Here is a 23,553-nt window from a genome sequence, read left to right as displayed (position 1 = left end):
AAAAGGAGCGCGGCCACAGTACGTGGCTGCGGTATACGCGCGACGCAACCTGTACTTGCGGTTCTGCGATGAAAAAATAAAATTAAACCCCTTTAGGAAGTATATCAGTCCGGCATTTTGTGTTGCAGTTGTCAAAAATAAAATGTCATGGTGGTGGGTGCCTTGTGTTGTGTGTGCAATATTGTTACCAGGAGTTGCGAAGAAATGGTTTTATTTACAGGAGAATTGGACGATGATGGTAGCGTGATCGTAGCGCAGCCCGGCCTCTCTAACTCCTCGTTTTCTTCGTCCTCTCTTTCTTCTCTTCTTGTCCGTGCCTTTCGTATCTGTTACATTTCCCCGCAAGCAGACGAAGCCCGTGGGGCGAGTCAGGATGTACAAGCAGGGTAGAAAGGCTTCAGGCGAGCAATATGAGTCAGCTGAGTTCTGCTTGATCGCCAACCATTGCACGGGAGGCGAGCTATGACGTAAATGAGTTCGCTCAGGCGGTCCACAACTACAAATGGGCCTGAATATTGTGACAAGAACTTTTGGCGCAATCCACGCTTGCGTTGCGGTGTCCAAAGGAGGAATAAGTCACCTTTTTGCAGCGATACTTGTACGTGACGGTCGTTGTATCGCTCTTTCGAATGACTTTGCGAGGCCAGAGTATGAAGACGAGCTATTCGACGCGCTTCTTCGGCGAGACACAAAGTTTTCGATACGGAATCATCACTGTGCGGAACGAAGGGTAAGAAAGTGTCCAGAGGGCTTCGCGGTAACCTTGCATACACGAGATAAAATGGGCTATAGTTCGTGGTTTCGTGCTTCGCAGTGTTGTATGCATAAGTGATGAAGGGCAGCACGTCGTTCCAGTTCTTATGATTGGAGGAGACGTACATAGCAAGCATGTTAGTCAGCGTTCTGTTTGTCCTTTCAACGAGGCCATTGGTCTGTGGATGATACGGCGTGGAATGACGGAACTGTGAAGTGCACAAACGAAGTAACTCTTCAATGGCATCAGCCGTGAACTGGCGACCACGGCCGCTGATGATGACACGTGGTGGGCCATGACGAAGGACCACGGAACGGAGCAGGAAGGCCGCCACGCAAGCAGCGGTGGAAGACGGTATGGCTCCAGTTTCTGCATACCGTGTAAGATGGTCTACGCAGACAATTATCCAGCGGTTCCTGTTGTTAGATGACGGGAATGGACCCAAAAGGTCAATGCCTACTTGCTCGAACGGCGTACTGGGCGGTGTCAATGGCCGAAGGGGACCCGGGGCTGCGGTGGTCGGTCGCTTGTGACGTTGGCACGTTCCACAACTAGCGACATAGCGCTTGGTTGTTTCGTACATCTTGGGCCAGTAAAAGCGCTCCTGCTTGCGGTGCAGCGTTCGTACGAAGCCGAAATGGCCGGATATCACATCGTCATGCATGACGCGTAGAACGTCGGAGCGGAGACTCTCGGGGACAAGAAGCAGAAAACGCGCTCTATGCCCGGAGTAATTAGTTTTGTACAGCAATTTATCACGGACCGTAAAACGTCCGCTGCCTTTAGAAGTACGGGCGGCGACAAAAAGCGGATCAAGGGTAACATCATCCCGTTGTTCTCGCTGAAAGTCTGCCGCGTCAGGGAACGTAGGAGTAACAGCAGCGAGACAGTCGTCAAAATTCTCAGCATCGCAGTCGGTAGTCGCAAGAGAGGCAGTCTGCGTCAGCGTGACGACGGCCACTCTTGAACGATACCACAAAGTCGTATTCCTGGAGGCACAGCGCTTAACGTGCGAGGCGACCAGAGGGATCACGCAAACCGACCAGCCAGCATAAAGAATGATGGTCGTTGATAATCTTGAATGGTCTACCGTAAAGATAACATCGAAGCTTTTGTACGGCGAAAACGGCTGCCGGGCATTCCTGTTCCGTAACCGTATAATTGCGTTCATATTTGCTCAGACAACGCCTGGCATATGCGACAACATGTTCTGCGCCACTGTGACGTTGTACAAGCACCGCTCCTATCCCGATTCCACTCGCATCAGTGTGAACTTCAGTCGGGCAAGATGGATCGAAGTGACGCAAGAGGAGTGCTGACGTTAGTATAAACTTCAGTTGAGAGAATGATGGGTCACACTCTGGTGTCCAATTGAAGGATGCATTTTGTCGCAAAATACTTGTCAACGGGTAAACGATGTCGGCAAACCAGGGAAGAAAACGACGAAAATACGAACATTGGCCAATGAATGAGCGGAGTTCTCGTGCTGACTGCGGCGGCTTGAAGGAGCTCACTGCTTTAATCTTACGAGCATAGGGTCTGACGCCATCCTTGTCGACTAAGTGTCCCAGGACCAGTGTTTGACGTTCGCCGAACCGACACTTTTTTGAGTTTAGGACCAGCCCAGCTTTCTCAATGCAGTCGAGAGCGAGGCTGAGGCGTTCGTTATGTTCTTCAAACGTGCGGCCAAAGATTACAACATCATCGAGGTAACACATTCATATCTCCCACTTTAGACCACGCAGTACTGTGTCCATGAATCTTTCAAAGGTGGCAGGAGCATTGCAAAGGACAAAAGGCACAACATTAAATTCGAATAGGCCATCTGGAGTCACGAAAGCGATCTTTTCCTTGTCGGCAGGGTCCATAAATATTTGCCAGTACCCCGATCGCAAATCAAGTGTTGAGAAGTAAGAAGCAGCGTGTAAGCAATCAATGACGTCATCGATTCGCGGTATTGGATAGACATCCTTCTTCGTCACTGCGTTTAGATGTCTGTAATCCACGCAGAATCTCCAGGAACCATCTTTTTTTCGGACCACGATTACTGAGGCTGCCCATGGACTAGATGACTCTTGAACGACACCTTTGTTCATCATCCCCTTGACTTGCTCGGCAATAACTTTGAGCTCGGACGATGACACTCGGTAGGGTTTCTGACGGATGGGGTGTGCTGAGCCGGTATCTATTCTGTGACGAGCGCGGGACGACGGTAAATGAAGGGGTGCATCTCCATGCGTGAAGTTGAATGCGGCCTCATGGCTGGCAAGGACTTGTACCAGTGCTTGCCGTTCCGATGTACCGAGAGCCTTGCTGATCATGCGAAGCATTAGGTCTTCAGAATGGCGATTATCGCAAGGAAAGAAAGCTGTAGAGACGTCCGTAGTTAGTGCCGCTATGGAACTACATGCGGCTTCATCGAAAAGAACGATTTTCATACCGCGAGGAAGGACAACCGGCGTGGCGGAACAGTTCAGCGCCCACAATGTGGCGACTCCTTTCGTCATTCACACGACAGAGCAGACACAAGTATATTTTTTTAGCACAGTTTATGCGGAGAGGCCTAACTACAAGGTCAACACAATCAGCATCAACAGGAGTTGTAGAAACACGAACGGGCGTCAGGTACCACGATGGTACATTCATTTCATCAAGAACACTGAGTGTGTCTGTGTCCCCCTCTTCACCACCCAAGCTTTGTTCGGAATGTGCTGATATAAATAACTTGTTCAATGAGATTTCACCATAACCACAGTCCACGGAAGCGCCGCACTGTTCAAGAAAATCGATACCAAGAATAACGTCGTGCGAACAACGAGAAAGAACAAGGAATTCCGACACAAACACTTTCCCACCCAACAAAACACTCACAACACAAACACCAAGGCGATGAAGCCACTCGCCGCCTACTCCACGAAAGGTAATACCGTCGTTCCAAGAAAAAACTTTGCGGCCTAGCCGGTTTTTGAAAGTGAGGCTCATCACAGACACAGTCGCCCCAGTATCAACTAACGCCATGGTCGGTATTCCGTCAATCGAGACATTCACTGTGTTTTTGAACATCACAACAGGCAGAGGTATTTCTTGCAAAGACCGTCCGGTGACCACACATCCACTGGCCGCGGATGCTAGTTTCCCGGGGGCGGTGAGGAAGAACGGCGCTGAGGGGACGGAGAGTGACGTGGACGGCTATTTGGTGGCGTTAAACTCCGCTCAGATGTTGGCGAATCGCTGCGTCTGGTCTCGTGTGAGAAGTGATCTCTTGGAAGCAAATCGGTCGTCCGCAGGTCATATGAAGTACGGGTTCTGGGTGGCGAGAACATCGATGGTGTCCTACGTGATTGACGGGCTTGGCGACAATACCGAACTATATGGCCGGTGGAACCGCAGTTGTAGCACACGGGAGGGTCGCGGTTCACAGCGTCTTCCTCGAAACGAATGGTAGACGGCTGCGGGCGGCGAGAAAGTTCGTGATCATGTGGATGACGTATCTCTGCTGCTTGCTGAAATCCGTTATATCTTTCATAAGTCGCGTCGTTGTAGTAGGGTTGGTGCTGTTCTTGTCGTGGCCTGACAGAAGTCGCAGGGCCTCGGGGGTAAAAATGCGGCTGCTCTCGTTGTGGCCGAGCGTCATAAGTAGGGCCTCTGTCGTAGAGACGTGACTGCTGTCGGGGCGCGAGTTCATAATCCTCAGTGCCCCTTGCCGCAGGATACGGGGAGAAGGATGCCACGTTTGGCTCAAAATCTGGTGGTAGGCGGAAGCTATGAGTGCCTGGATGTGTCACTTGCGCGTGCAGGCTGAGTTCTTCCCGAGCTATTTGTCGGATTGTTGATTCAAGATCAAGGGGCTGGTTGCTGTCCACGCTTGCAACTGTCGTTACATTGGCTAGCCTGCCAAACTTCCGCGTTATGCGCCTCGTCTTTAGTTGCTCGAAAGTACGACAGTGCCGAATGATGTCAGCGGCGGAAGCCAGGCTGCCTCAATGTAGGTCGTGCAGGTTTCGCCTGGTACTTGCGCACGCCGCAGTAGCGTCTGTTCTGCCCTTTTCTTTTTCGTCGCGGAGTCGCCGAATCGCTCTTTGATTTCCGAAAGAAATCTTCCCCATGTTGTGAATGTTTCCTCGTGGTTGTCGAACCACACCAACGCAGTATCCGTTAGAAAGAACACGACGTTCGAAAGCTGAGAAGCGCTGTTTCACCTGTTGGCGGCACTCACCCGGTGATAATGGATGAGCCATTCCTCGACGTCTTCGTCCGATCTTCCGGCGAAGGGACGCGCATCTCTCAGTTGCAGAACAGAACTTGTCGGGGCAGCACTTGAAATGGGCCGTTGTTCTTCTGCGTCGTGGGACATGTTCAGCACCGGTGAATTCGGTGGGAGTCCAGCAAGGCGATGGCTCCGTCGAAGAACTTGTGGTTCAGCCTCCCTCTTCGGGTGTCGATTACGCATCACCTTTCACCACAACTGTTACGAGAAGCTGCGGAGAAATGGTTTTATTTACAGGAGAATTGGACAATGATGGTAGCGTGATCGTAGCGCAGCCCGGCCTCTCTAACTCCTAGTTTTCTTCGCCCTCCCTTTCTTCTCTTCTTGTGCGTGCCTTTCGTATCTGTTACAATATGTTGCGAGAACTGAAAAACAGTCGCTTCCTGTTTTCTTCATTCAGTAACCTGCCGCGTGCATCGGCATTGTGATGCCCTTTCGTCGATACGTGGTGCCGGCCCGTACTGACACAACGACATGACCCGAAATGTAGTATCCTTATGCCATTTCTTGAAAAGATCACTATTTGTGTAAATCAGCGTTTTTGGTTGAAACCAAGAAAACAAGAAAAAATATTCAAGCGGTAGGTATCATTTTTGTCCGGCATTTGAGTTCTAGCTGAAAAGAGTCGGTGAAAGCAAATTTACAATAAAGCTAAGGCGACCCACAATCTGCACACAACCGCAAGCCTACATGCGCTCCAATGAGAATAACCTGCCAAAGTTAAGGTCATGTGTCAGCTGGCCGCTCAAGCAATCTTTACTTTTTTTTCGTTTCTGCATCCAGTCTGCCTGCGTCTGCGGCAAAAACGTGAAGTGGGAGGGTGGTGGTGGTGATGGTGGTGGTGAATTGTAGCAGCAGGCGGGTTTAGCTTGGCGAACAAGTCCGGCAATTGCTCCAGGCAGATAAAAAAAATTATGGTGTTTTACGTGCCAAAACCACTTTCTGATTATGAGGCACGCCGTAGTGAGGGACTCCGGAAATTTAGACCACCTGGGGTTCTTTAACGTGCACCTAAATCTAAGTACACGGGTGTTTTCGCATTTCGCCCCCACCGAAATGCGGCCGCCGTGGCCGGGATTCGATCCTGCGACCTCGTGCTCAGCAGCCCAACACCACAGCCACTGAGCAACCACGGCGGGTCCAGGCAGATAGATAAACAGAAATTGGTGGAGGCAGGTGGTAGCGTAATGGTTAGCGTGGCCATTTCCCAAATGCAAGATGGAGCATTTGGGAGATGGGCTCGAATCTCGGTGGTTTGTTTGTGAAGACAGCTTTCTGTGCTCTCTGGTGACTGCGAAGCTCAGAATGATGCGGCATCCTGACGACAACGGTCGCCGTCAACGTAACAGAATAATCGGGCGTGCAAGGTCACGCCTAAAGCCGAAAGCACATTCAGAAGAAATACACTACGCTCTTGCCGACAAAAAAAAACGTGATGAGTAACGAGTGGTGTTGTTGAGCGAGGCTGTAGATGGATAATGTCACCATAGACAGGACAACGCTCCAATCCCGGTGCTCAGCGGAAATATACGTCGACAGTGTGTCAACTAGCGTGTAATTGATACTTCATTAAGGTCGTTGCGTGTTTGTGTTGTGTCTAGCAGGAGCGAGTAGCGTAAGAGATGACACTGGAGAGAAGGCGGTGAGCGAAGTCCGCGAAAAGTAATTGAGGATAGCCATATTGAACGTCGGCGCCATGTCGAATAAAGCCTGCGACTTTAGTTGCTCAGCCGCCAGAAAGGCTTGTGTCGTAGCATACAGCTGGGCGTATTTGGTAACCACAGCGATAAACACACATTTTGCGGAAGTAAACAGAGGAAAGGGACGTAGTGAGTTGGCCGCCCTTTTCGAGCTCTGGCTTAGTTTGAAAAATGAATGTGGCGAAGTATGACGCACAAAATAGTATATGCAAACCCAAACGAATCAGCGTGGTCATACTTGCGCGACGTGCCATGGTGGCCTGCCACCAATACATCATGAACTTGCAGCGATGAGAGTTTTCATTGCCTACTTGAGAATAAAAACGAGCACATCGGAGACGTCCGAGGGACATTTCTAGGGTACAAGAGTACGACGCCCCTCCCCCCCCCCCCCCCAAAAAAAAAATCACGAATATAAGCTTACGAATATGGGCGTCGTAAGATCGAGCACTACGGCGCTTGTTGATCTTGTTTAGGATCACGTCAGCATTTCATTCAGCGTTTATTTCTGAGAAAAAGAGTTGAAGGCGCCCGTTTATTTGCACCACAATGGCAGGCGTAATCAGGCAAACATTTACAGCATTTCATAAGAGAGTGCCTGTCTACTCTGTGGAGATTACGCATGACAATGACAACAAACGCAGAAAGCTTTGCTTACATCGATTCGCACATACATAGGATTCGCATAATTTTTTCACTCATTGAATACAGTGCATTGTTCGGTGTCATTTTTCGACAGATGTTACCGATTTTCGCGCAATGAGTATTGGAACAAATTGTCTCACCTTGCGGCTGTCACCTTCCTCCTACTGCCAACATTCCTTCCCCTCCGTAGTTGCTTAGCTTTTATTGGGTTCGGCTGCTAATCACGAGGTCTCGAGATCGAATGCCAACCACGGCAGCGGTATTTCAATGGGTGTGAAATGCGAAAACCCGCGTACTTAGGGTTAGGCACACGTTAAAAAATCCCAAGTGGTCTAAATTATTCTCGAATCGTCCACTACGGCGTGCCTCCTAATGAAATCGTGGTTTTGGCAAGTAAACGAGGGTTGCAATGTGGGCTTGTTGTAATGCATCTTCAAAGGGAGTATGGTAGCGCGATTCAAAGACAGGACAAGAGAAGACACAAAGGGACACACACAGCGCTGTGTGTGTCCCTTTGTGTCTTCTCTTGTCCCGTCTTTGAATCGCGCTACCATACTCCCTTTGAATTTGGCAAGTAAAACCTCACAATGTGTTATGTAACAATCGTTAAGGATGTCCTGGGCAGTCGCACAACTTTTGAATACAATTAAGCGTCAGGGGTTGTGCGCGAGGTCTTTGAGTATGTGGATAGCCTTTATGGCGTTCGATAGCTGCTAGTCTACATTGCGGCTATATAATACGGCAACATGGTAGAGAATGTGGAGAACACACTAATCCCGCATATATTACTGCACAATAATTTTAAATATCGTTCTTGCTTCACGCACGTGGATAACCGCCATAGGAGACTACTTTGGAAACTAACCGCAAGTACTGTATATGTCGTACCCAATGGTGTACCTGGCCTGGTGGCCGGTAAATGGAGACGTAATATTGCGAACAGCTTCGCCTATAGCATGCTAACGGACGACGACACAAACTGAACTGACTAGTGCAAGAGTGGACAGGGAACACTAAAGACGCTACAAGGACAAGCGCCCAGTTGGATGTTTGCGCTTATCCTTGTCGCCTCTAGTGTCCCGTGTCCACTCTTGCGCTAGTCACTTTAACATGGAATACCAACTAGCCCGGTCTCACACCCTGCGACGACACAGAGACAGTTTGCTCAACTCTTGTATCGTGACTTTTGTGTTAAGGTGAAAAACCAACTTATCCATGTATATGTATTTATACTTAAGCACATCTAGATTTGCAGCTGCGGCGGTGGCCCATGAGTGCGCATTGCAATGTCGCTAGTGAAATAATTGTGTGAACCTTAACGAATTCGATAGTGGAAAATCAAAATCCGTCCACGACGGCATCTCTAGTAGACGCTGTTCGATGTTCGGACGTTAACAATGTGTGCCGACTGAAGAAAGGCTGCCCCGAAGTACTTCTGACGATTAGGCTAGCTTCTTTACTCCGTAGAATGAAAAAAAAAGAAAAAGAAAAGGAAAAAAGAAAAAAAAGAACCGCATCAAAAGCCCAGAATCAACCATTGTATGTCGCGACTAAACGCTCTTAGGATGACGAGTAATTTCTAGGCGACGAGCGAATACGCTTGATCAAGACCACTGATAACACCGGCGGGACAAGCATTGTGGCGAAGTTCAATGCGCAGGGATAGCTTTTATTTTTTTTTTTTTTTTTGGTTGACGTCATCATGTGTCACCGCGGGAAGTTTGAAAAGTTTAATGTTAGTACGCCACGTGGTGGCACTCACGCGAACTAAACCCTCATGTCCAGAAAAGCTGGATACGTAAAGCAGGCGGCGCAGGGAGTGTTCGCATACAAAATTGGCTGTCCGCGATCTTATACCCCCTTGGCATGCACAGGCTTCGGTGAGCCCCATCCAGCCCTGGTTCTAGCTTTGGTGCTCCCATTGCAGCTTTGGTGCCCTGGAGGCGCCGTCAATAGTACGAAATAATAACACGTCGTTACAACTAGTAAATAAAATATATTGAAGAAATACAATCGCGCTGAGGCTACAACTCCTAAAGCAGCGCTAGTGCGCCCGCGCGAGAATTATGAAACGCCAACGAGGAATTTAATAATAATAATAATAATTGGTGTTTTACGTGCCAAAACCACTTTCTGATTATGAGGCACGCCGTAGTGGAGGACTCCGGAAATTTTGACCACCTGGGGTTCTTTAACGTGCACCTAAATCTAAGCAACGAGGAATTTACCGGCCCACGTACGACTCTACGATCAAAGTGCACGTTAAACATCCCCTGGCGACCTAGATAAAGTTATCCGGAGCCATGCACTACGACCTCCATCAGAGCTTTAGTCGCTTCGGGACGTTAAAAACGTTAATCATCACAAACCAAATCAATACATGCGGGCGTACATTCGAAGCTAAAAGACTGCATCCATAAGTCATAGTGAGCCTTGCAAAAGCATCGAGAATGTGCTAACTTCTGGTGGAGCTCAAAATACACCCAGTATAAGGTCGCTTCTATGTCACAGGCCAGCTGCAGATGCGTACATTTTCACCTCAAGACGAAACTACGTGAAATAAAGAGAGCACATTCGAAAAAAAAGTCAACTTCAACGTGCTAAAAACCACGCAGAGCATGACTTTCTCGAAGCGGAAGGTGTCAACTAGGCTCAAAAGAAGAGGTTGTGTGGAGCCGTGCCACTTACTTCACGAAGCCGTGCGTACTTTGCCACTTCCTCGAAGTCAACCGACCCAATCCTGTGAATACACACTTTTCTTTTTTTGCGTTGCGCCCGCCGGATGGCAAAGGAAAAAGCTTTTTGCCCTCGCTGTGTCTGTTGCGGCAACCGAAGGCGCAGCAGCACGGCATCGCAATTAAGTTCTCGTCCCTAACACACTCTGTTACGCTAACGCATTCCGTCAGTCCGCCTGCCGTACTTTCGTCGCGCAGGCCCAACAATGGAGGTCGTAGCGCGCTGGAATGAAAAAATATACAAAAGCGCGGCGCCTGCTCCGCTCTGGAAAGAAAAAAGTATACAAAAGCGCAGCGTCTGCTTCCACGTGACACAGATTGGCCAATGGGGGAGCGGAGGAGGCTGGGGAGACAGGAGGCGTGGAGGAGGAAGCGCCAGGGTGAGCGGGGTGCCGGAAAGATCTAAAGGCCAGAATACATGGAGCGAATGTGCGACGAATAGTCGGCGATCGACGCCCGGCGGCGTACGCGCGACGCGCTGCGGCGGAGAAAACGTCGTTCGCCGCCGATCCAGCTGGCGCAGAAAAGTTCGTCGGGCGGCGACGATACCGGAAGCGGCAAACGAGCGGCGCCCCAAAGCGAGCCAATCAGGTCTCACTATCCGCCCCGACTTCCGACTAGGCTTCCCCGCTTGTCCGTGTATCCCGATCCCGCTCTGTCGTTCACGCCGGTCTCCCGCTTTTCGTATTCATGGCATCCAAAGCGGCGCGGCTGGAACAAGTTAATAACAGCCATGGTTAGACAAGCTCACGTGCGCTACTTTCGGGTCTGCTTGCTTCGGCCGCGCGCGCGTTGAGCCACAGAACAGAGCCGCGAAGTTGGAGGAGCCGAAAGTTGTTTACCCGCCCAGTGTTGCCACAACGCATAGCATCGCCGCTTTGTTTAAACTACATCGGCACATGAATGTCTCGAACACATAAAAAAGACTAGAAATCATTTCTAAACAAAATTTTACGCGTTTTTAGAGTGTTCCGTAATTCAAAAGCGATAATAATTGTCGTTAAAGTTTTTTTTTTTCATGTGTTTCACGAGAGCGCATTTGCCTCGTCTAGCCACACTGATAACAACGCAGCGACTCGCCGGCGGCGGCCGGCCTGTCTTCGCTCCATGTAGCGCAGCCCGACGAACATACGGCGTCGCGCCGCGGCAGATTTTCTGCCGCCCGAACTTCGCTCCATGTATTCTGGCCTTAAGTTCGCTCCATGTATTCTGGCCTTAAGAATGGCGCTACTTTTGAAAAATTGAGGGGTTTTAGGTGATCCTGCTTTAGAGGACAAGGGGAGAACAAGACTTGCGCCGTGCGCGAGAGATGGAGGCAGGAGCGCGCGCAGATAGAGCAGCGCGCGGATGATGACCCTGGTTACGGCGAGGCCGATGGCGACGCGAAACGCGGGAACGGGCGCCAATGAACTGCGCTCTAAAAAGTATACAGCCAGTAACTGTAAAGCGCCGTGCTACGCGAGACGCAGTCAGAGCACGAGAAAACGCATGGATGTGGAGCTATTTTATAGCCGGAGCGTAGCAGACGACAAAGGTGAGTCCCCCGAATGACGTCACCTGGAGTGCCGTTCGCAGCGTCGCTATCGGCGCTGTGAACGGCGATGCACACATACATACATACATACATACATACATACATACATACATACATACATACATACATACATACATACATACATACATACATACATACATACATACATACATACATACATACATACATACATACAACGAGCATTCTATGCATGCAAGGAGCTGCCGCATCCGTTAGAGCGTCTGAAGCAGTCGATTAAGATGTTTAGTTCACAACTTACGTTAAATGATCGAATAGCTGACGTGGAATGAAAAAGTTATATAGAAAAATTATTCATATAACTAAAGTGGTATGGATCAATCTTGCCCCCTTTAGATGTTAAAGAAATGCAGTTGTGCGTTGTGATACCGTTTCTTCTTGCTAGTTTTACAAAGTTGTAAGGCTGACGCCTCAATTTGTTTTTTTTTCGATTGCCTGCAATTATTATAAAAAGGTGCAGGAATAAAGAAACAATATCTGCCTGCTATATTAACTATATTCCACCTCCTTTAAAATGCAATAGACCTCATCGAATTTGATGCAGCGAGTGGCTACAAGCGCCTACCAGCGAATGTCGAGCAAGACGATTTCTCCGTTCCCCTGCATTTAGATAGGGGTTGGTATCAACGGTAAAATGCACGCTGACCACAAACACAAATCATAACAAGACGCACGACACACGTACGGAAGGAATCCTCGTTTACGAGCTAGGTTGTGAGCAAAACTCCCCTGATGCCGTGATGCCGAAAGGTCTTGTTATTACTTATGTGTGTGGTCGGCGTTCATTTTACCTTTGACTATGCTAATCCCGAGCAGACGAGTTGCGTGCACGTTAAAGAATCCCAGGTGGTCAAAATTAATCCGAAGTCTCCCACTACGGCGTACCTCATAATCAAAATCGTGGTTTTGGCACGCCAAACCCCAGAATTCATTCACTCATTCACGAGTTTCGACAAACACTTGACGTCATTAGATAGGAGTTCACGAGATAAGGCTACCTTTTAAGAGGACAACACCGCGACCGCGCACAAAGAGAGCCTTACGGCAACCCAAGTATTCCACTCAGGCATGACGTGAACATCCAGCCAGGCGTCCAGCGCCGGGTTAGTGACGCACGCCGTGACCAGGCATTCCCCGTCGACCGTCAGCAGGTCGCGGATGTTCTGGAAGGCGACCGTCAGGTCCGGCACCAAGTGGAAACAGAGGAAAGAATAGACGCGCTGGAACTGTCCGTTCTTGGCGACGAAGGCGGACACTTCCAGGGACGAGGTGACATCGAGCAACTCGTATGCGATAGATCCCTGCGGTATTGTAACAATAGCAAGTCTCGGAAAAACGATGTCAAGGTGGCGTGCGCGAGCAAACGCTATACAAAGGTTAGAAAACAAAACAAGCACGACCTTTTACACGGACTTAGTATACTAACTTGTATTGACTCTACGATATTTTAAAAGGAAGCCAAGATGCTTAACTGCGAGCAGTCCTTCCAACTGAAACCAGAGGGCGATATTAGTCTGCTTCGTGCCAGCGTTCATTGATCGGCTTGTGCGTGGCCGAAATGGTCACTCAAGCAACGGACACACACACACACATCATATATATATATATATATATATATATATACAAGCCGTATCAGTGATACTACCGCTTGGCGAACGCTGCTACACCCTACTACATTTCAGAGCAAAATATGAGAAATGTGCGCCCATCCTGCGGCGAAAGGATCGCTCGAGCTTTCGACAATGGAATTGAACAACTGTCGTTTCTCCGCACCATCGAAAGCAGCATGGCGGCGACCAGCGGCCGCGGTCGACCGAGCCTAGAGTTCTCCGGTTAATAAGCATGGATCGTGCCGCTATTTCTTCAATTTCAACGCCTTCCGCCCCGCCGCGTGCAGGCTCAACGGAAACGCGTCGCTTTTCACGCGGCGCCGAGCGATTGCGAGACTCCGCGCTCTTCTCCTGTATGGAAATGCCAAATGTCCACGGAAGTTTCGGACGCTGCCCGGTATGTCGCTCGATTTTCGGAACATGACGCGCACGACGCCGCAGACGTGGCGGCCGGAAACAGGGTGCCCGCCATTCAATTTGTCGCCTATACAGGTTGTCCCACATAACTTGAGCGAAAGGTTGAAAAATGAAAGGCACTCCGGACGCGAGTAGAACCAAATGCATAATGTTGGCCCTGGCTTTATGTTACTCAGGCTATTTGTTTTTGTTTTCCCCTTAACTAACGAATTAGTAGTCATGTTTAATTATTCAACTTTTTAAGTATTCGCTGCAGACCCCAAGTGTAAAGGCTGTTTCACATGCAGCGACTGCAACGACGAAAATCGGTGCTGTCGCACGCGTCGCAATGCGATTTTTAGAGGGCTCCACATGATTGCGATTTCAACAATGCGACTGGTGCGACGCCCAGGGTTGCTTACAGCCAGGTTTCGCGGCACACGCTGCATAATTACTTTATTGTAGTGAATAAAACGTTTACACTATAATATTATTGACTTATCTTGATTAGAAGCAAATAATATGTACGTTTACTAATTTAAAACCGTTAGTTAAGATTTGTCTTGGAGTGCGCGACGGCGGTTTCTGTAGTTCAGTGCAACATCGCGCACGTAAACAGCTGTTCGCAGGTGGTTCAGCAATTCTTTATTCTATGGTTCAGCGCTGTGTGTTGTCTTATCTACCTTCTATGACCGTTTCGTTTTGCCTGCGCTACAACAATCTACAAGATGGCCTACCGACAAGTTCATATAGCTGCCCTCACCGTATATGCAGTATTCGGAGTTCGGCTGCACGAAGTTGTCGTGTCAGCCCAACAAGATCCTCGCGCTACCCGTGCTCGGCGTCAGCTTTTGGAGAAATGATGCGTGTACAATGCCCGTCATTGCGCATATGTGGTGCCTGCTCCTAGCCATATTCTTACGCCAAACGCATCAAGAAGCACCAACCCGAACGCCCGCGTGTGCCTCTGAACGAAGCCTCAAACGATCTGTGTGATTACGACGTGGAATGAAAATTGTGTTGTGAAATTCAACCTTAGCGCTAGCCTGGTTCGTCCATCGCCGTGCTTGCGCTGCGAATATATATATGGGAGACCTCTATAAATATTTCTAAAGGCGCAAAAGCCGACGAATCAAATGTTTCGAGCAGTTACCGTCACTTTTGTAGAAACCTGTACGTTGTAACATAGCATTCTAAAAGACACACTTCTCGTCCACTTTGTTGTCCCGTGTCTCGCGCTGGTACTATACTCGGAACTTCTAACAAGAAGACCATATCAATACGCGCTATCCATAATGCAGGATCGTGGGCCCACGGCAGGCGCACTTGCCGTAGAATTTTTCAGCTTTCTGCTCAGCCTCGCACGCCTCTCACGGTTAGCCTGTTCTGTGGAAATAAATATTATTATCAATGTTATTAGATATTATAGTTTCTTCACTATAATTTATAGCAACCTTCCAGATTTCTTAAGATAGTCATGCATTTAACCTGTATTAGATCAACATTGTTACGACATGCTTATGGGAGTCATTTCAAACTAGATTGCTCAGCCAGAGAAAGTACAAATGCAAGCCTCCATGTTTATTCCAATTTGGTATTCCTAAACAGATTATATTGGCAGAATTTTGTGTCTGCTTGCATTTCCTGCAATTCGATGTTCAGAGCTGGAAAAACCGATTCCTTTTCTTGCTGTCTAAAGGCTGCTTCAATGTCAATAGCAAGCTATAATTATTCATTTCGAAAGTGTTAAGCAATGACTATATGTCTAAGCTTATCAATGCATTTTTGTTCCACGAACACAATCAAGTTTTCTCTCTCCGTCTCATTGACAGCCATGGAATGAAACCGTTCACATTCATAAGTATCAGGATGCAAACATTCTGGAGTTTGTCCTGAGCATTTGTCTGCATCTTATAGTGTGCATGTTTGTATCAAGTTATGGTGTTACAATCTATAGTAATTAACTATAGTGCAACAGAAATACGATGGACAGGAACGAAGTGAACACACAGAGCACTTCGTTCTTGTCTGTTGTCAATCTGTTGCACTTTAGTTAATAATGATTACACACAAAGTCATCTAGTTTTCAGTTATTATGTCGGGCTTATAAGCCTGCTTGTGTCCTGGAATATCTGCACGGTTATGTATCCTGTAATTTAATTTCTGGCCATGTGCTTGCAAGTCGCGTGTCAATCTCCTGATTTTCCTGACAATCTTGTGTGATGTGCAGGCCCAAATAGTTTCTAGTGAATCCATGCAGGGTGTTGTGCAGGGTGTAATCTGCACTACAAGTGCTGCTTTGATTGCTTTCAGTTCAGCTTTTCTAGGTGTAGGATGACCTGGAATGGTACTCACTTATATAGGGTTTAGCTTTATGTAGTGTCATACTACTGTTACACTGCTATTGCCATGCCATATGTGCCTTATGTTTGCTTGCATCTTCATGATTAGCAACCTCCTCTGTGTGTTTGGCAGTTGCATATAGTCTCCTGGCTTAATTGTTTGCCCCCATATTCCACGGTATGGGCCTGTTGTGTTTCAAGTTCAGGCACTCCCGAGGTTGTGTTTCTGAAGGGAGGGGTAGTCGTCTTTGCATCTCATATGCTAGCTGGCATAGTATCTTGGGACGAGGTTCTGAGCTCTTGAGACAAAGAATTTGTGCTGCAGGCTGCAACTCTACTGTCTAGGTGCTTGTTCGTTAGCTCTTTCTCATAGAGGTCTTCAAGCATGGTAAAGTTGGAAAGACCTGTTATTACTACCCGATGCCTGTATTCGACGAGTTGTCTTTTTTGTGTGCTGCTGGTAATTCATACCGTACCATACCTTGGACACAAGCACAGCATCTGCGATTTTCTATAGTATCCACTTGTCCACCCCCATTATTTCGAGATTATTCTTTTCACCAGGTGTGGAAGTTGCGTCCAGGCATTGCATAATTGTTTCACCCACGTGCTGGCTCTGCCGTCATGGGCTTACACTGGCTGAGGATTTGTGGATGTTGTCTTGTGGGCATACTTGTCCAGCTATGTGGATCACAATGTGCAATCTGGGGCAGTTCTTGATTCTAGTCTTTCTTTTTTTTTCGACGTTGATATGAGCTGACTTATCAGAAAGCGAGAGGCCAGACCGGCCAAGAAAGTCTGAAGTGTTATCGAGGGCTTGTTGCATCATTCTTGATTTCTGCATAAGATAGCTTTCCCATAGACTGTAATACACCATAGGCTGTAGTGTTTCTTGTAGTATGCCCGTGTTGTTGGTATGTGTGGGCTAAATGTACCTCCAACTCTCACCTGGAATTTTCTGCCTTTCAGAAAGTTACTGTTTAAGTGCTCTACCAAAAATGTTTTTGCTCATCGTTCCTCTTATTAGAGCAGCATGAGGTACTCCTGTTAAAAGCCTCTTAACTCTCTTCATTCTTTCATAAGCGGTATTACACAATGTCCTGCAATAAAGTTCCTGCTGCTTATGGCCCACTCATATCTGCCAGAAGGGACAACTCTTGAAAAAGGTTTTCTTTGTGCTATGTGTGCGACGTATATGTAGTATGAGCATTCATGCCTTGATATTATACATCTGTAGAACCAGCTTCCTGACAGAGTACTTGCTATACCTGATCATGCTTATTTGTGCAGTGCTGTTGAACAATACATATTGATGCAATGAATATTTACACACTCGAATTATCACGAAACATGGTTGTTTTACAATTCTGCCCTTTGCTTTCTATTGGTGTTAGATTTTGCATAAGCATGCCCCCCTATGCAATAGTATATTGAAGTGTAAGGGTTCAATAAAAGGTGATGAACTAAATCTAAGTGCAAGAGCTTTTTTTTTCACCTATGACTCCCATTGAAATGCGACTTCCATGGCTGGCAAAACAACCCCTCGCCTTGTGTTAGCAGCAGAATGCTATAGCCACAGTGGCAGGTGAACAAATTGAAGAACAATATTTCTGTCTATAATTTTTTTTCTTGCCTGTATGTAAGTAAAGTTTGGAATAAGTTTGTCATTGCAAAAAAGCCCAGTTTGTGTTATTTTATTGAATAAACCACATATTGTGTATAGTTGAAATGCAGAAATTTGTTCTAAAATCCTCGGGTGATATATGTTCTTGCAAGTAGCATGGTATTTCATTATTTATAAAGATAGTAATCGCAGCGGATATCGTTATATGGTTTTACACACTAATATATGTGATCACAAACTTATTAGAAACTTACTAGAAACATGTAAGGCATGAATGTTTCTGCACACTTGATGAGCCGTGAACGTGCAAGAACTGCTTGTACTGGCTGACTTCACTGCACAGTTTTGATTTACTTTTCTTCAGCGTGTCGTTTTATACTGTTTTATCCCCACAAGAACAGGCCATTTGCCTGCTTTTCGCATTGTTGCACGAGTTCTACATAATTGTGCAGGAGGGTACGTTGTCACTGTGCCATTATAGCAAGCAATTAATCTACTAGCTGTACAGTTAAGTACCTTGCAGAGCATGTGTTCATACAGATGCAGTAAGGATACAAAGTCCGCAACATAGTCAATGTTTATTGGTTTCTGTGCAAGAAAAAAAAATATCCAGAGAAGAGGTGCAACTTAACGTGCATGTAATGTTTTATTCAAGCCACGGATTTAATGCTATCGTAGCAAATTCATTACGATAGCCTACACTTTCGCTCTGTCAAATTTAATAAGAGGCAAGATAAGCTTTCAAGATGCATCGGGAAATTCATTCTTGAAAACCGACAAGAAAATGCAACTGAACGGTACCGCGTTCAGCGCAACGTTGAAACTTCGGGTACTTTGCTGTCTTGTCATTTGCCCTTGCCAAGTTTGAAGTAATTCAAGCTGCTTTGTAAGCGCGATTTCTGCATGCTACTCAGCAAAAGAAAATTGTGACGACCTCGTCGTCTGCTGGGGTTCGAACACCTCCTAGCACTGAGAACTCGCAAAGGCGTACGAAGCAAACGTGAAAATGCACTTCATTTGCTGTGTAGCGTGTCAACAAACGCATAGCAATCGGAGAATGCAATCTGCGGTACAAGTTTTTTATTCTCCCTTCGCGTACGTACCGAATTCGACGATCCACCTCTCCGCGCATTGCACTTGTCGTGCGAGACGCCATTTTCCAAAACAAACCGGCGGAATAGCTCCGTTGACAGCTCTCCGCGCAATTTCGACGGAAAATCGCAGCGATCGGTGCGACGGTGCGACTGTGCGACCAACCGGTTGGTCGCAGCCGAAAATCGGGGGGTCGGCACTGCGACTGCGATTTTCATCGCAAACGACGGAAATCGCACTTCCGGTGCGACGAAAATCGCATCATGTGAAACAGGCTTAATACGCAAAGTTGTAAAGCACCTTGAGAAACCTCTCAGTAAATTGTTTCCAACACGATATATATCTCACGAGGTCCTTTTTTCCGCGTTCCAATGAAAGCCCGCGAAAGATGAAAAATACCACGTGACGGTGCGCTTGCGCACTGTTATTGTGCTGCTCTCAAGCGTGCGATAGATGAACGAGGTCGGTTGCAGCGAGATTGGCCCGCGACAGGGCGTTATGTCTGGTGTAGGTATCTGGGCATGCGGCTCTTAGCGCATGACGGATAGAAATGCATGCTGCTGGCCGAGCGTTGCCGAAGGGATAAAGCGTCTAAGGCCACCAAAATGTAAAGACGAAAGCAGCACTTTGATTCTGCTTGGAAGAAGGAAAGGGTGGAGAGCGTGGGAACGATGGAAGGCGATGACGGCTGCTACAATTTTGACTTTGTACACAAATGACCTTGTAGTAGTTTTCGAATTCAACGATGATGATACAACTTTAAACGTTAGGGCTCGAATAACAGCGGATAAATCACACGGGGACAAAACTAACTAATGTGTGAAGGCAACAAATGGTAAAAAAAAGAACTTGGCTATATTCAAGGAAGATTACGCATGTCTTCTTCAGACTATGACTCTTTTCGCACTGCTCTCCTTCTCACACCATCTGCTCTCCTTCTCACACTTACTGTCTACCAGACGTCCTTTTTTGATCTCGCACCCCGCACGTGCGCAACGCTTCGTGGTCGCAGTATCGGGTGGCCGCGCCTGGCTTCACACTTGTGCAGCGTGACTGGCGCGTCAGTCCCTGTGTGCGCCCGCAGGCTGTTCCAGTTTACCGGATGTAGATCATACCTTAAGTACCTCATTTGAACCAATTCCAGCGAACTGTAATATACACAGTGCTCCTCAGGCGCCCGTATCCGTGCGTGCTCTCCACAGCAACGCTATTTGGCTGTGACCAACGTTGAGTAGCAGATATTGCTTACTTCAATCAGGAAAGAGCAGATACAAGATTATAAACAAGACGGAAGAGGACCCAGGCTTTGTCAACAAAATACTGTGAACCTTCTCACGTAATGTCCAAGTGAACATCCACAACGCTCCCTAGTGGAGCGACGAAAATCCTCACTGGGTTTTGAAGACACATCACCAATATCAGTGGTCGGTTAATGTGTGGTGTGGAAATTACGGTGGCACTAACTTTGTCCTTTGTTTTTTGATAACACGCTTACAGGACGTCAACAACATCCCTGATGGATCAAGGATATTTAGTATCGACATGATGGTGCTCCCGCGCGCGGCAGCAGCAAGGCTTGCAAATGGCTGCATGAAGTATTCCCGCGGCAGTGGATTGCACGGCACGGGCCCATTGCTTGGCCGGCACGGTCGCCAGATTTAACTCCCCTTGATTTCTTTCTCTGGGGCTACGTCAAGGATCAAGTATATCCGGACACCAACCGCAACATCAGAGAACCTAGCAGAAAAAATAAGACAAGTCTGCAACTGCATCCCTGATACCATGAGCAAGAACACCTCGGAAAATGTGCCTATGAGATGCCAAGTGTGCATTGCAGCAGATGGTGACCTCTTAGAACGCGCATTATAATCAAAGGGCGCTTTTTGGATTGAAGGTCACTGGAAAATCATTCCGGCCCCTAACGCCGGCTCCCCACTCACCCCCATTACACTCCGTCGGCAGGCTGCCAGCTCTTGCCCATTTCAAGCATAAAAAAATAAAGCTATGTCTTCTTTCGTCTCTTTCAGCTCTTTTGTCTCCTTAGACGCTTTATCGCTTCAGCACTCGGCCAGCAGCACAAATTTGCGCCGTCATGCGATAAAAGCTGCATGCCCAGATACCTACACCAGACATAACGCCCTGTCGAGGGCCAGTCTCGCTGCAACCGACCTTGTTCATCCATAGCACGCTTGACAGCAGCACAATAACAGTGCGAAATCTCCCCGTCACGTGGTATTTTTTCATATATCGCGGGCTTTCTTTGGAACGCGGAAGAAAGGACCTCGTGAGATATATATCGTGTTGGAAACAATATATTGAGAGGTTTCTCAAGGTGCCCTACAACTTTGCCTATCACACTTGTGGTCTGCAGCCAATATTTAAAAAGTTGATTCATTAAACACAACTAATTCATTAGTTAAGAGAAAAATAAAAAAAATAACCTGAGTAACTTAGGCCAGTTCCAACATTATGCATTCGATTCAACTCTAGTCCGGAGTGCCTTTCATTTTTAAAACTTTGGCCCAAGTTGTGTGGGACAACCTGTATATACCCTGCTTTAGTTCGCCAAGAGATTTCGCGGCTTTGGTCCACTACCCACCAAAGAGCCACTTTCGGCGCTGGACACTGACCGAGCGGCACCATAGTTAGGCCCGTTTGCATAGCGCGGCCGCGACAAAAATTCACTGCAAGCCGACGTGCACGGTGGCGAACAGCGAGCTATCCTGGCAAGGTGGCTCTCGATATGTTCGAACCAGGCAAGCTGCCCCGGCGATTGCGCACAACTGGCGCAGTCGAAAGTCGCGTTCGCATACCTGCACTTCGCGACGGCACGCGACGCACAAGGAGCTGGCGCGACCAGCGAAAGCGAAACACCCCCGTGGGTGTCGATCATCGTGGTACTTGAAGTAGGTGGGGCGTATCGGTGCAGCACTGCACAGATCAAAATGAAGTTGCAAGAAAGGCAACGAAATTAACTTTACTGCTAAATTTTGTGTTCTTGGACTGTCCGATTATTTGGAATATCCGAACCATTGATCATCGACTGTTTTCGTCATCAAGTTTGACACTTGGTATGTTAATTTCACAGTCAGAAGCGAGTCTCGGACGCAAAGACTAACCCTGTAGCTTTTCTTTATGCGCAAATAAATGAAAGAGATGGTCACCCTGTGACGGTTACTCCTTTTTTTTTATGTGTGTGTGTGTGTGAACGAGAAAAAAGGAAAGAGGGCTCATTTTTATTAATCATATCATAAGAAGCCAACAAAGACACCAAGGACAACACAGAGGAAATTACTTGTACTTACGTATTCAGTTATATAAATGATAAATCAATACAACTGAAAGTGGACGAAAAACACAATTTGCCGCAAGTGGGGAACGATCCCACGTCTTTGCATTACGTGTGCGATGCTCTACCAATTAAGCTACCGCGGCGCCGTTTTCCCATCCACTTTCTTGGGTATTTATGCAAAGTACATACTGAGTGTCAAATTTGATAGATACTATCTCGGAATGGAAATGTTCTTAAAGAATCAAACGAAATGGAGTTGTCTTTGAATTGATCACTCAAGGTTATAATATGAACATATATACCATAAATCCTGAAATTAACATAACATATTTTCAATTGCCGGTTCTCTTGTTCGCAAAAAATGTCTGCCAAAGCGCATGCTATATAAACCACCTATGCAAGCAGTTAGTTGCGTAGATAGCATTAGCTTTATCAACATTACTGATAGAGGACTTTTACACAATCTGGAGATAACGGCGTTGTGACAAAACAGAAATAAACATTAAGAAATTGCCAACTTCATTCAGGGAGGCGAAGAAGAAAAGTGCGCCCATTACATTATAGGTTCTACTGTATATTTTCAATGTAATATTTAGTGTTCGAATTATACATGAAAATATAATCTCAGGACCCCTCTAACGCATTTTGCTTAATCATGACATTTGAACATAATTACTCAACGCTCGTTTTCTCCTTATTTCTATGTGTTATACGAGGTTCAGATATAGTAGGTTTCCCTAGTGTCCTCCGCGAACTGAACAATGTACTTCGTTTACACTTGGTTAAAGTAAGGGGTGGGTTATGAGTGATATGTAGGTGAAATTGAAAATGTTTGGGTCAATACTGGCTTGTGAATTAAATCACGCATGGAAGAGCTTTAGAGGCGTTGCAAAAGTATTTAATTTACAAACGACGCGAATGATGATGATGATGATATGTGGGTTTTTATGGCGCGAGGGCCACTCATGGTCAAAGAGCGCCAAGCAATGCTTGAGTGGAGTCAGTGATGCACATAATGATCAATGGCGTCGTGGTTGGCTATAACGATGGAACATGGCTGTATAGGGGCCTAAAAACAATCGTAAAATAAATAAATATCTATTAAAATTGTCACTATGACTTTTCAGATGTACTATGAATTTAAAAGATATGTTCTGATGGAAGGAGGGAATAAAATATGCAAATTCCAATAGCACTTTTGCCTCAAGAGGCCCTTAAATGCAAGGGCCTGTAGGCACGTGCTCTACAAAATGCTACTATCGCAGCAGCAGCGTCTGGTAAGATGCTGTGCTACGAATCTCTTCGGCCTATAACTTTCAATGAATTAACATCTTGCAGAAAGTTAAAAACTGACTTTCTGTGAAATAATGGGTCAGCACCAAGCAACATTGCAGGATGAAAAGGAATGTTCTGTTGGTTGGCTAGAGGGAAGTCTTTTTTCCTTTCAGTTTCGATTTCTCTACACTCCAGCAAGACATGGAGGACGGTTAGTGTCTCGCCACATCTACAGCATATGGGAGGTT

General features: G+C 47.0%; 1 protein-coding gene across 1 annotated transcript in view; it reads right to left on the bottom strand.

Moving 5' to 3' along the window:
- Positions 1-23,553, bottom strand: part of LOC142568391 (uncharacterized) — a 92,319-nt gene that overhangs the window by 41,459 nt on the left and 27,307 nt on the right. Inside the window, exon 2 of the mRNA XM_075678388.1 lies at positions 12,718-12,975. Within this exon, the coding sequence (XP_075534503.1) occupies positions 12,718-12,975 (258 nt within the window). The remainder of the gene's footprint in view (positions 1-12,717; positions 12,976-23,553) is intronic.

This window comes from Dermacentor variabilis, unplaced genomic scaffold (genome assembly GCF_050947875.1).
Source record: "Dermacentor variabilis isolate Ectoservices unplaced genomic scaffold, ASM5094787v1 scaffold_18, whole genome shotgun sequence".
Taxonomy (NCBI): Eukaryota; Metazoa; Arthropoda; class Arachnida; order Ixodida; family Ixodidae; genus Dermacentor; species Dermacentor variabilis.
This window is presented reverse-complemented; position numbering and strand designations above follow the sequence as displayed.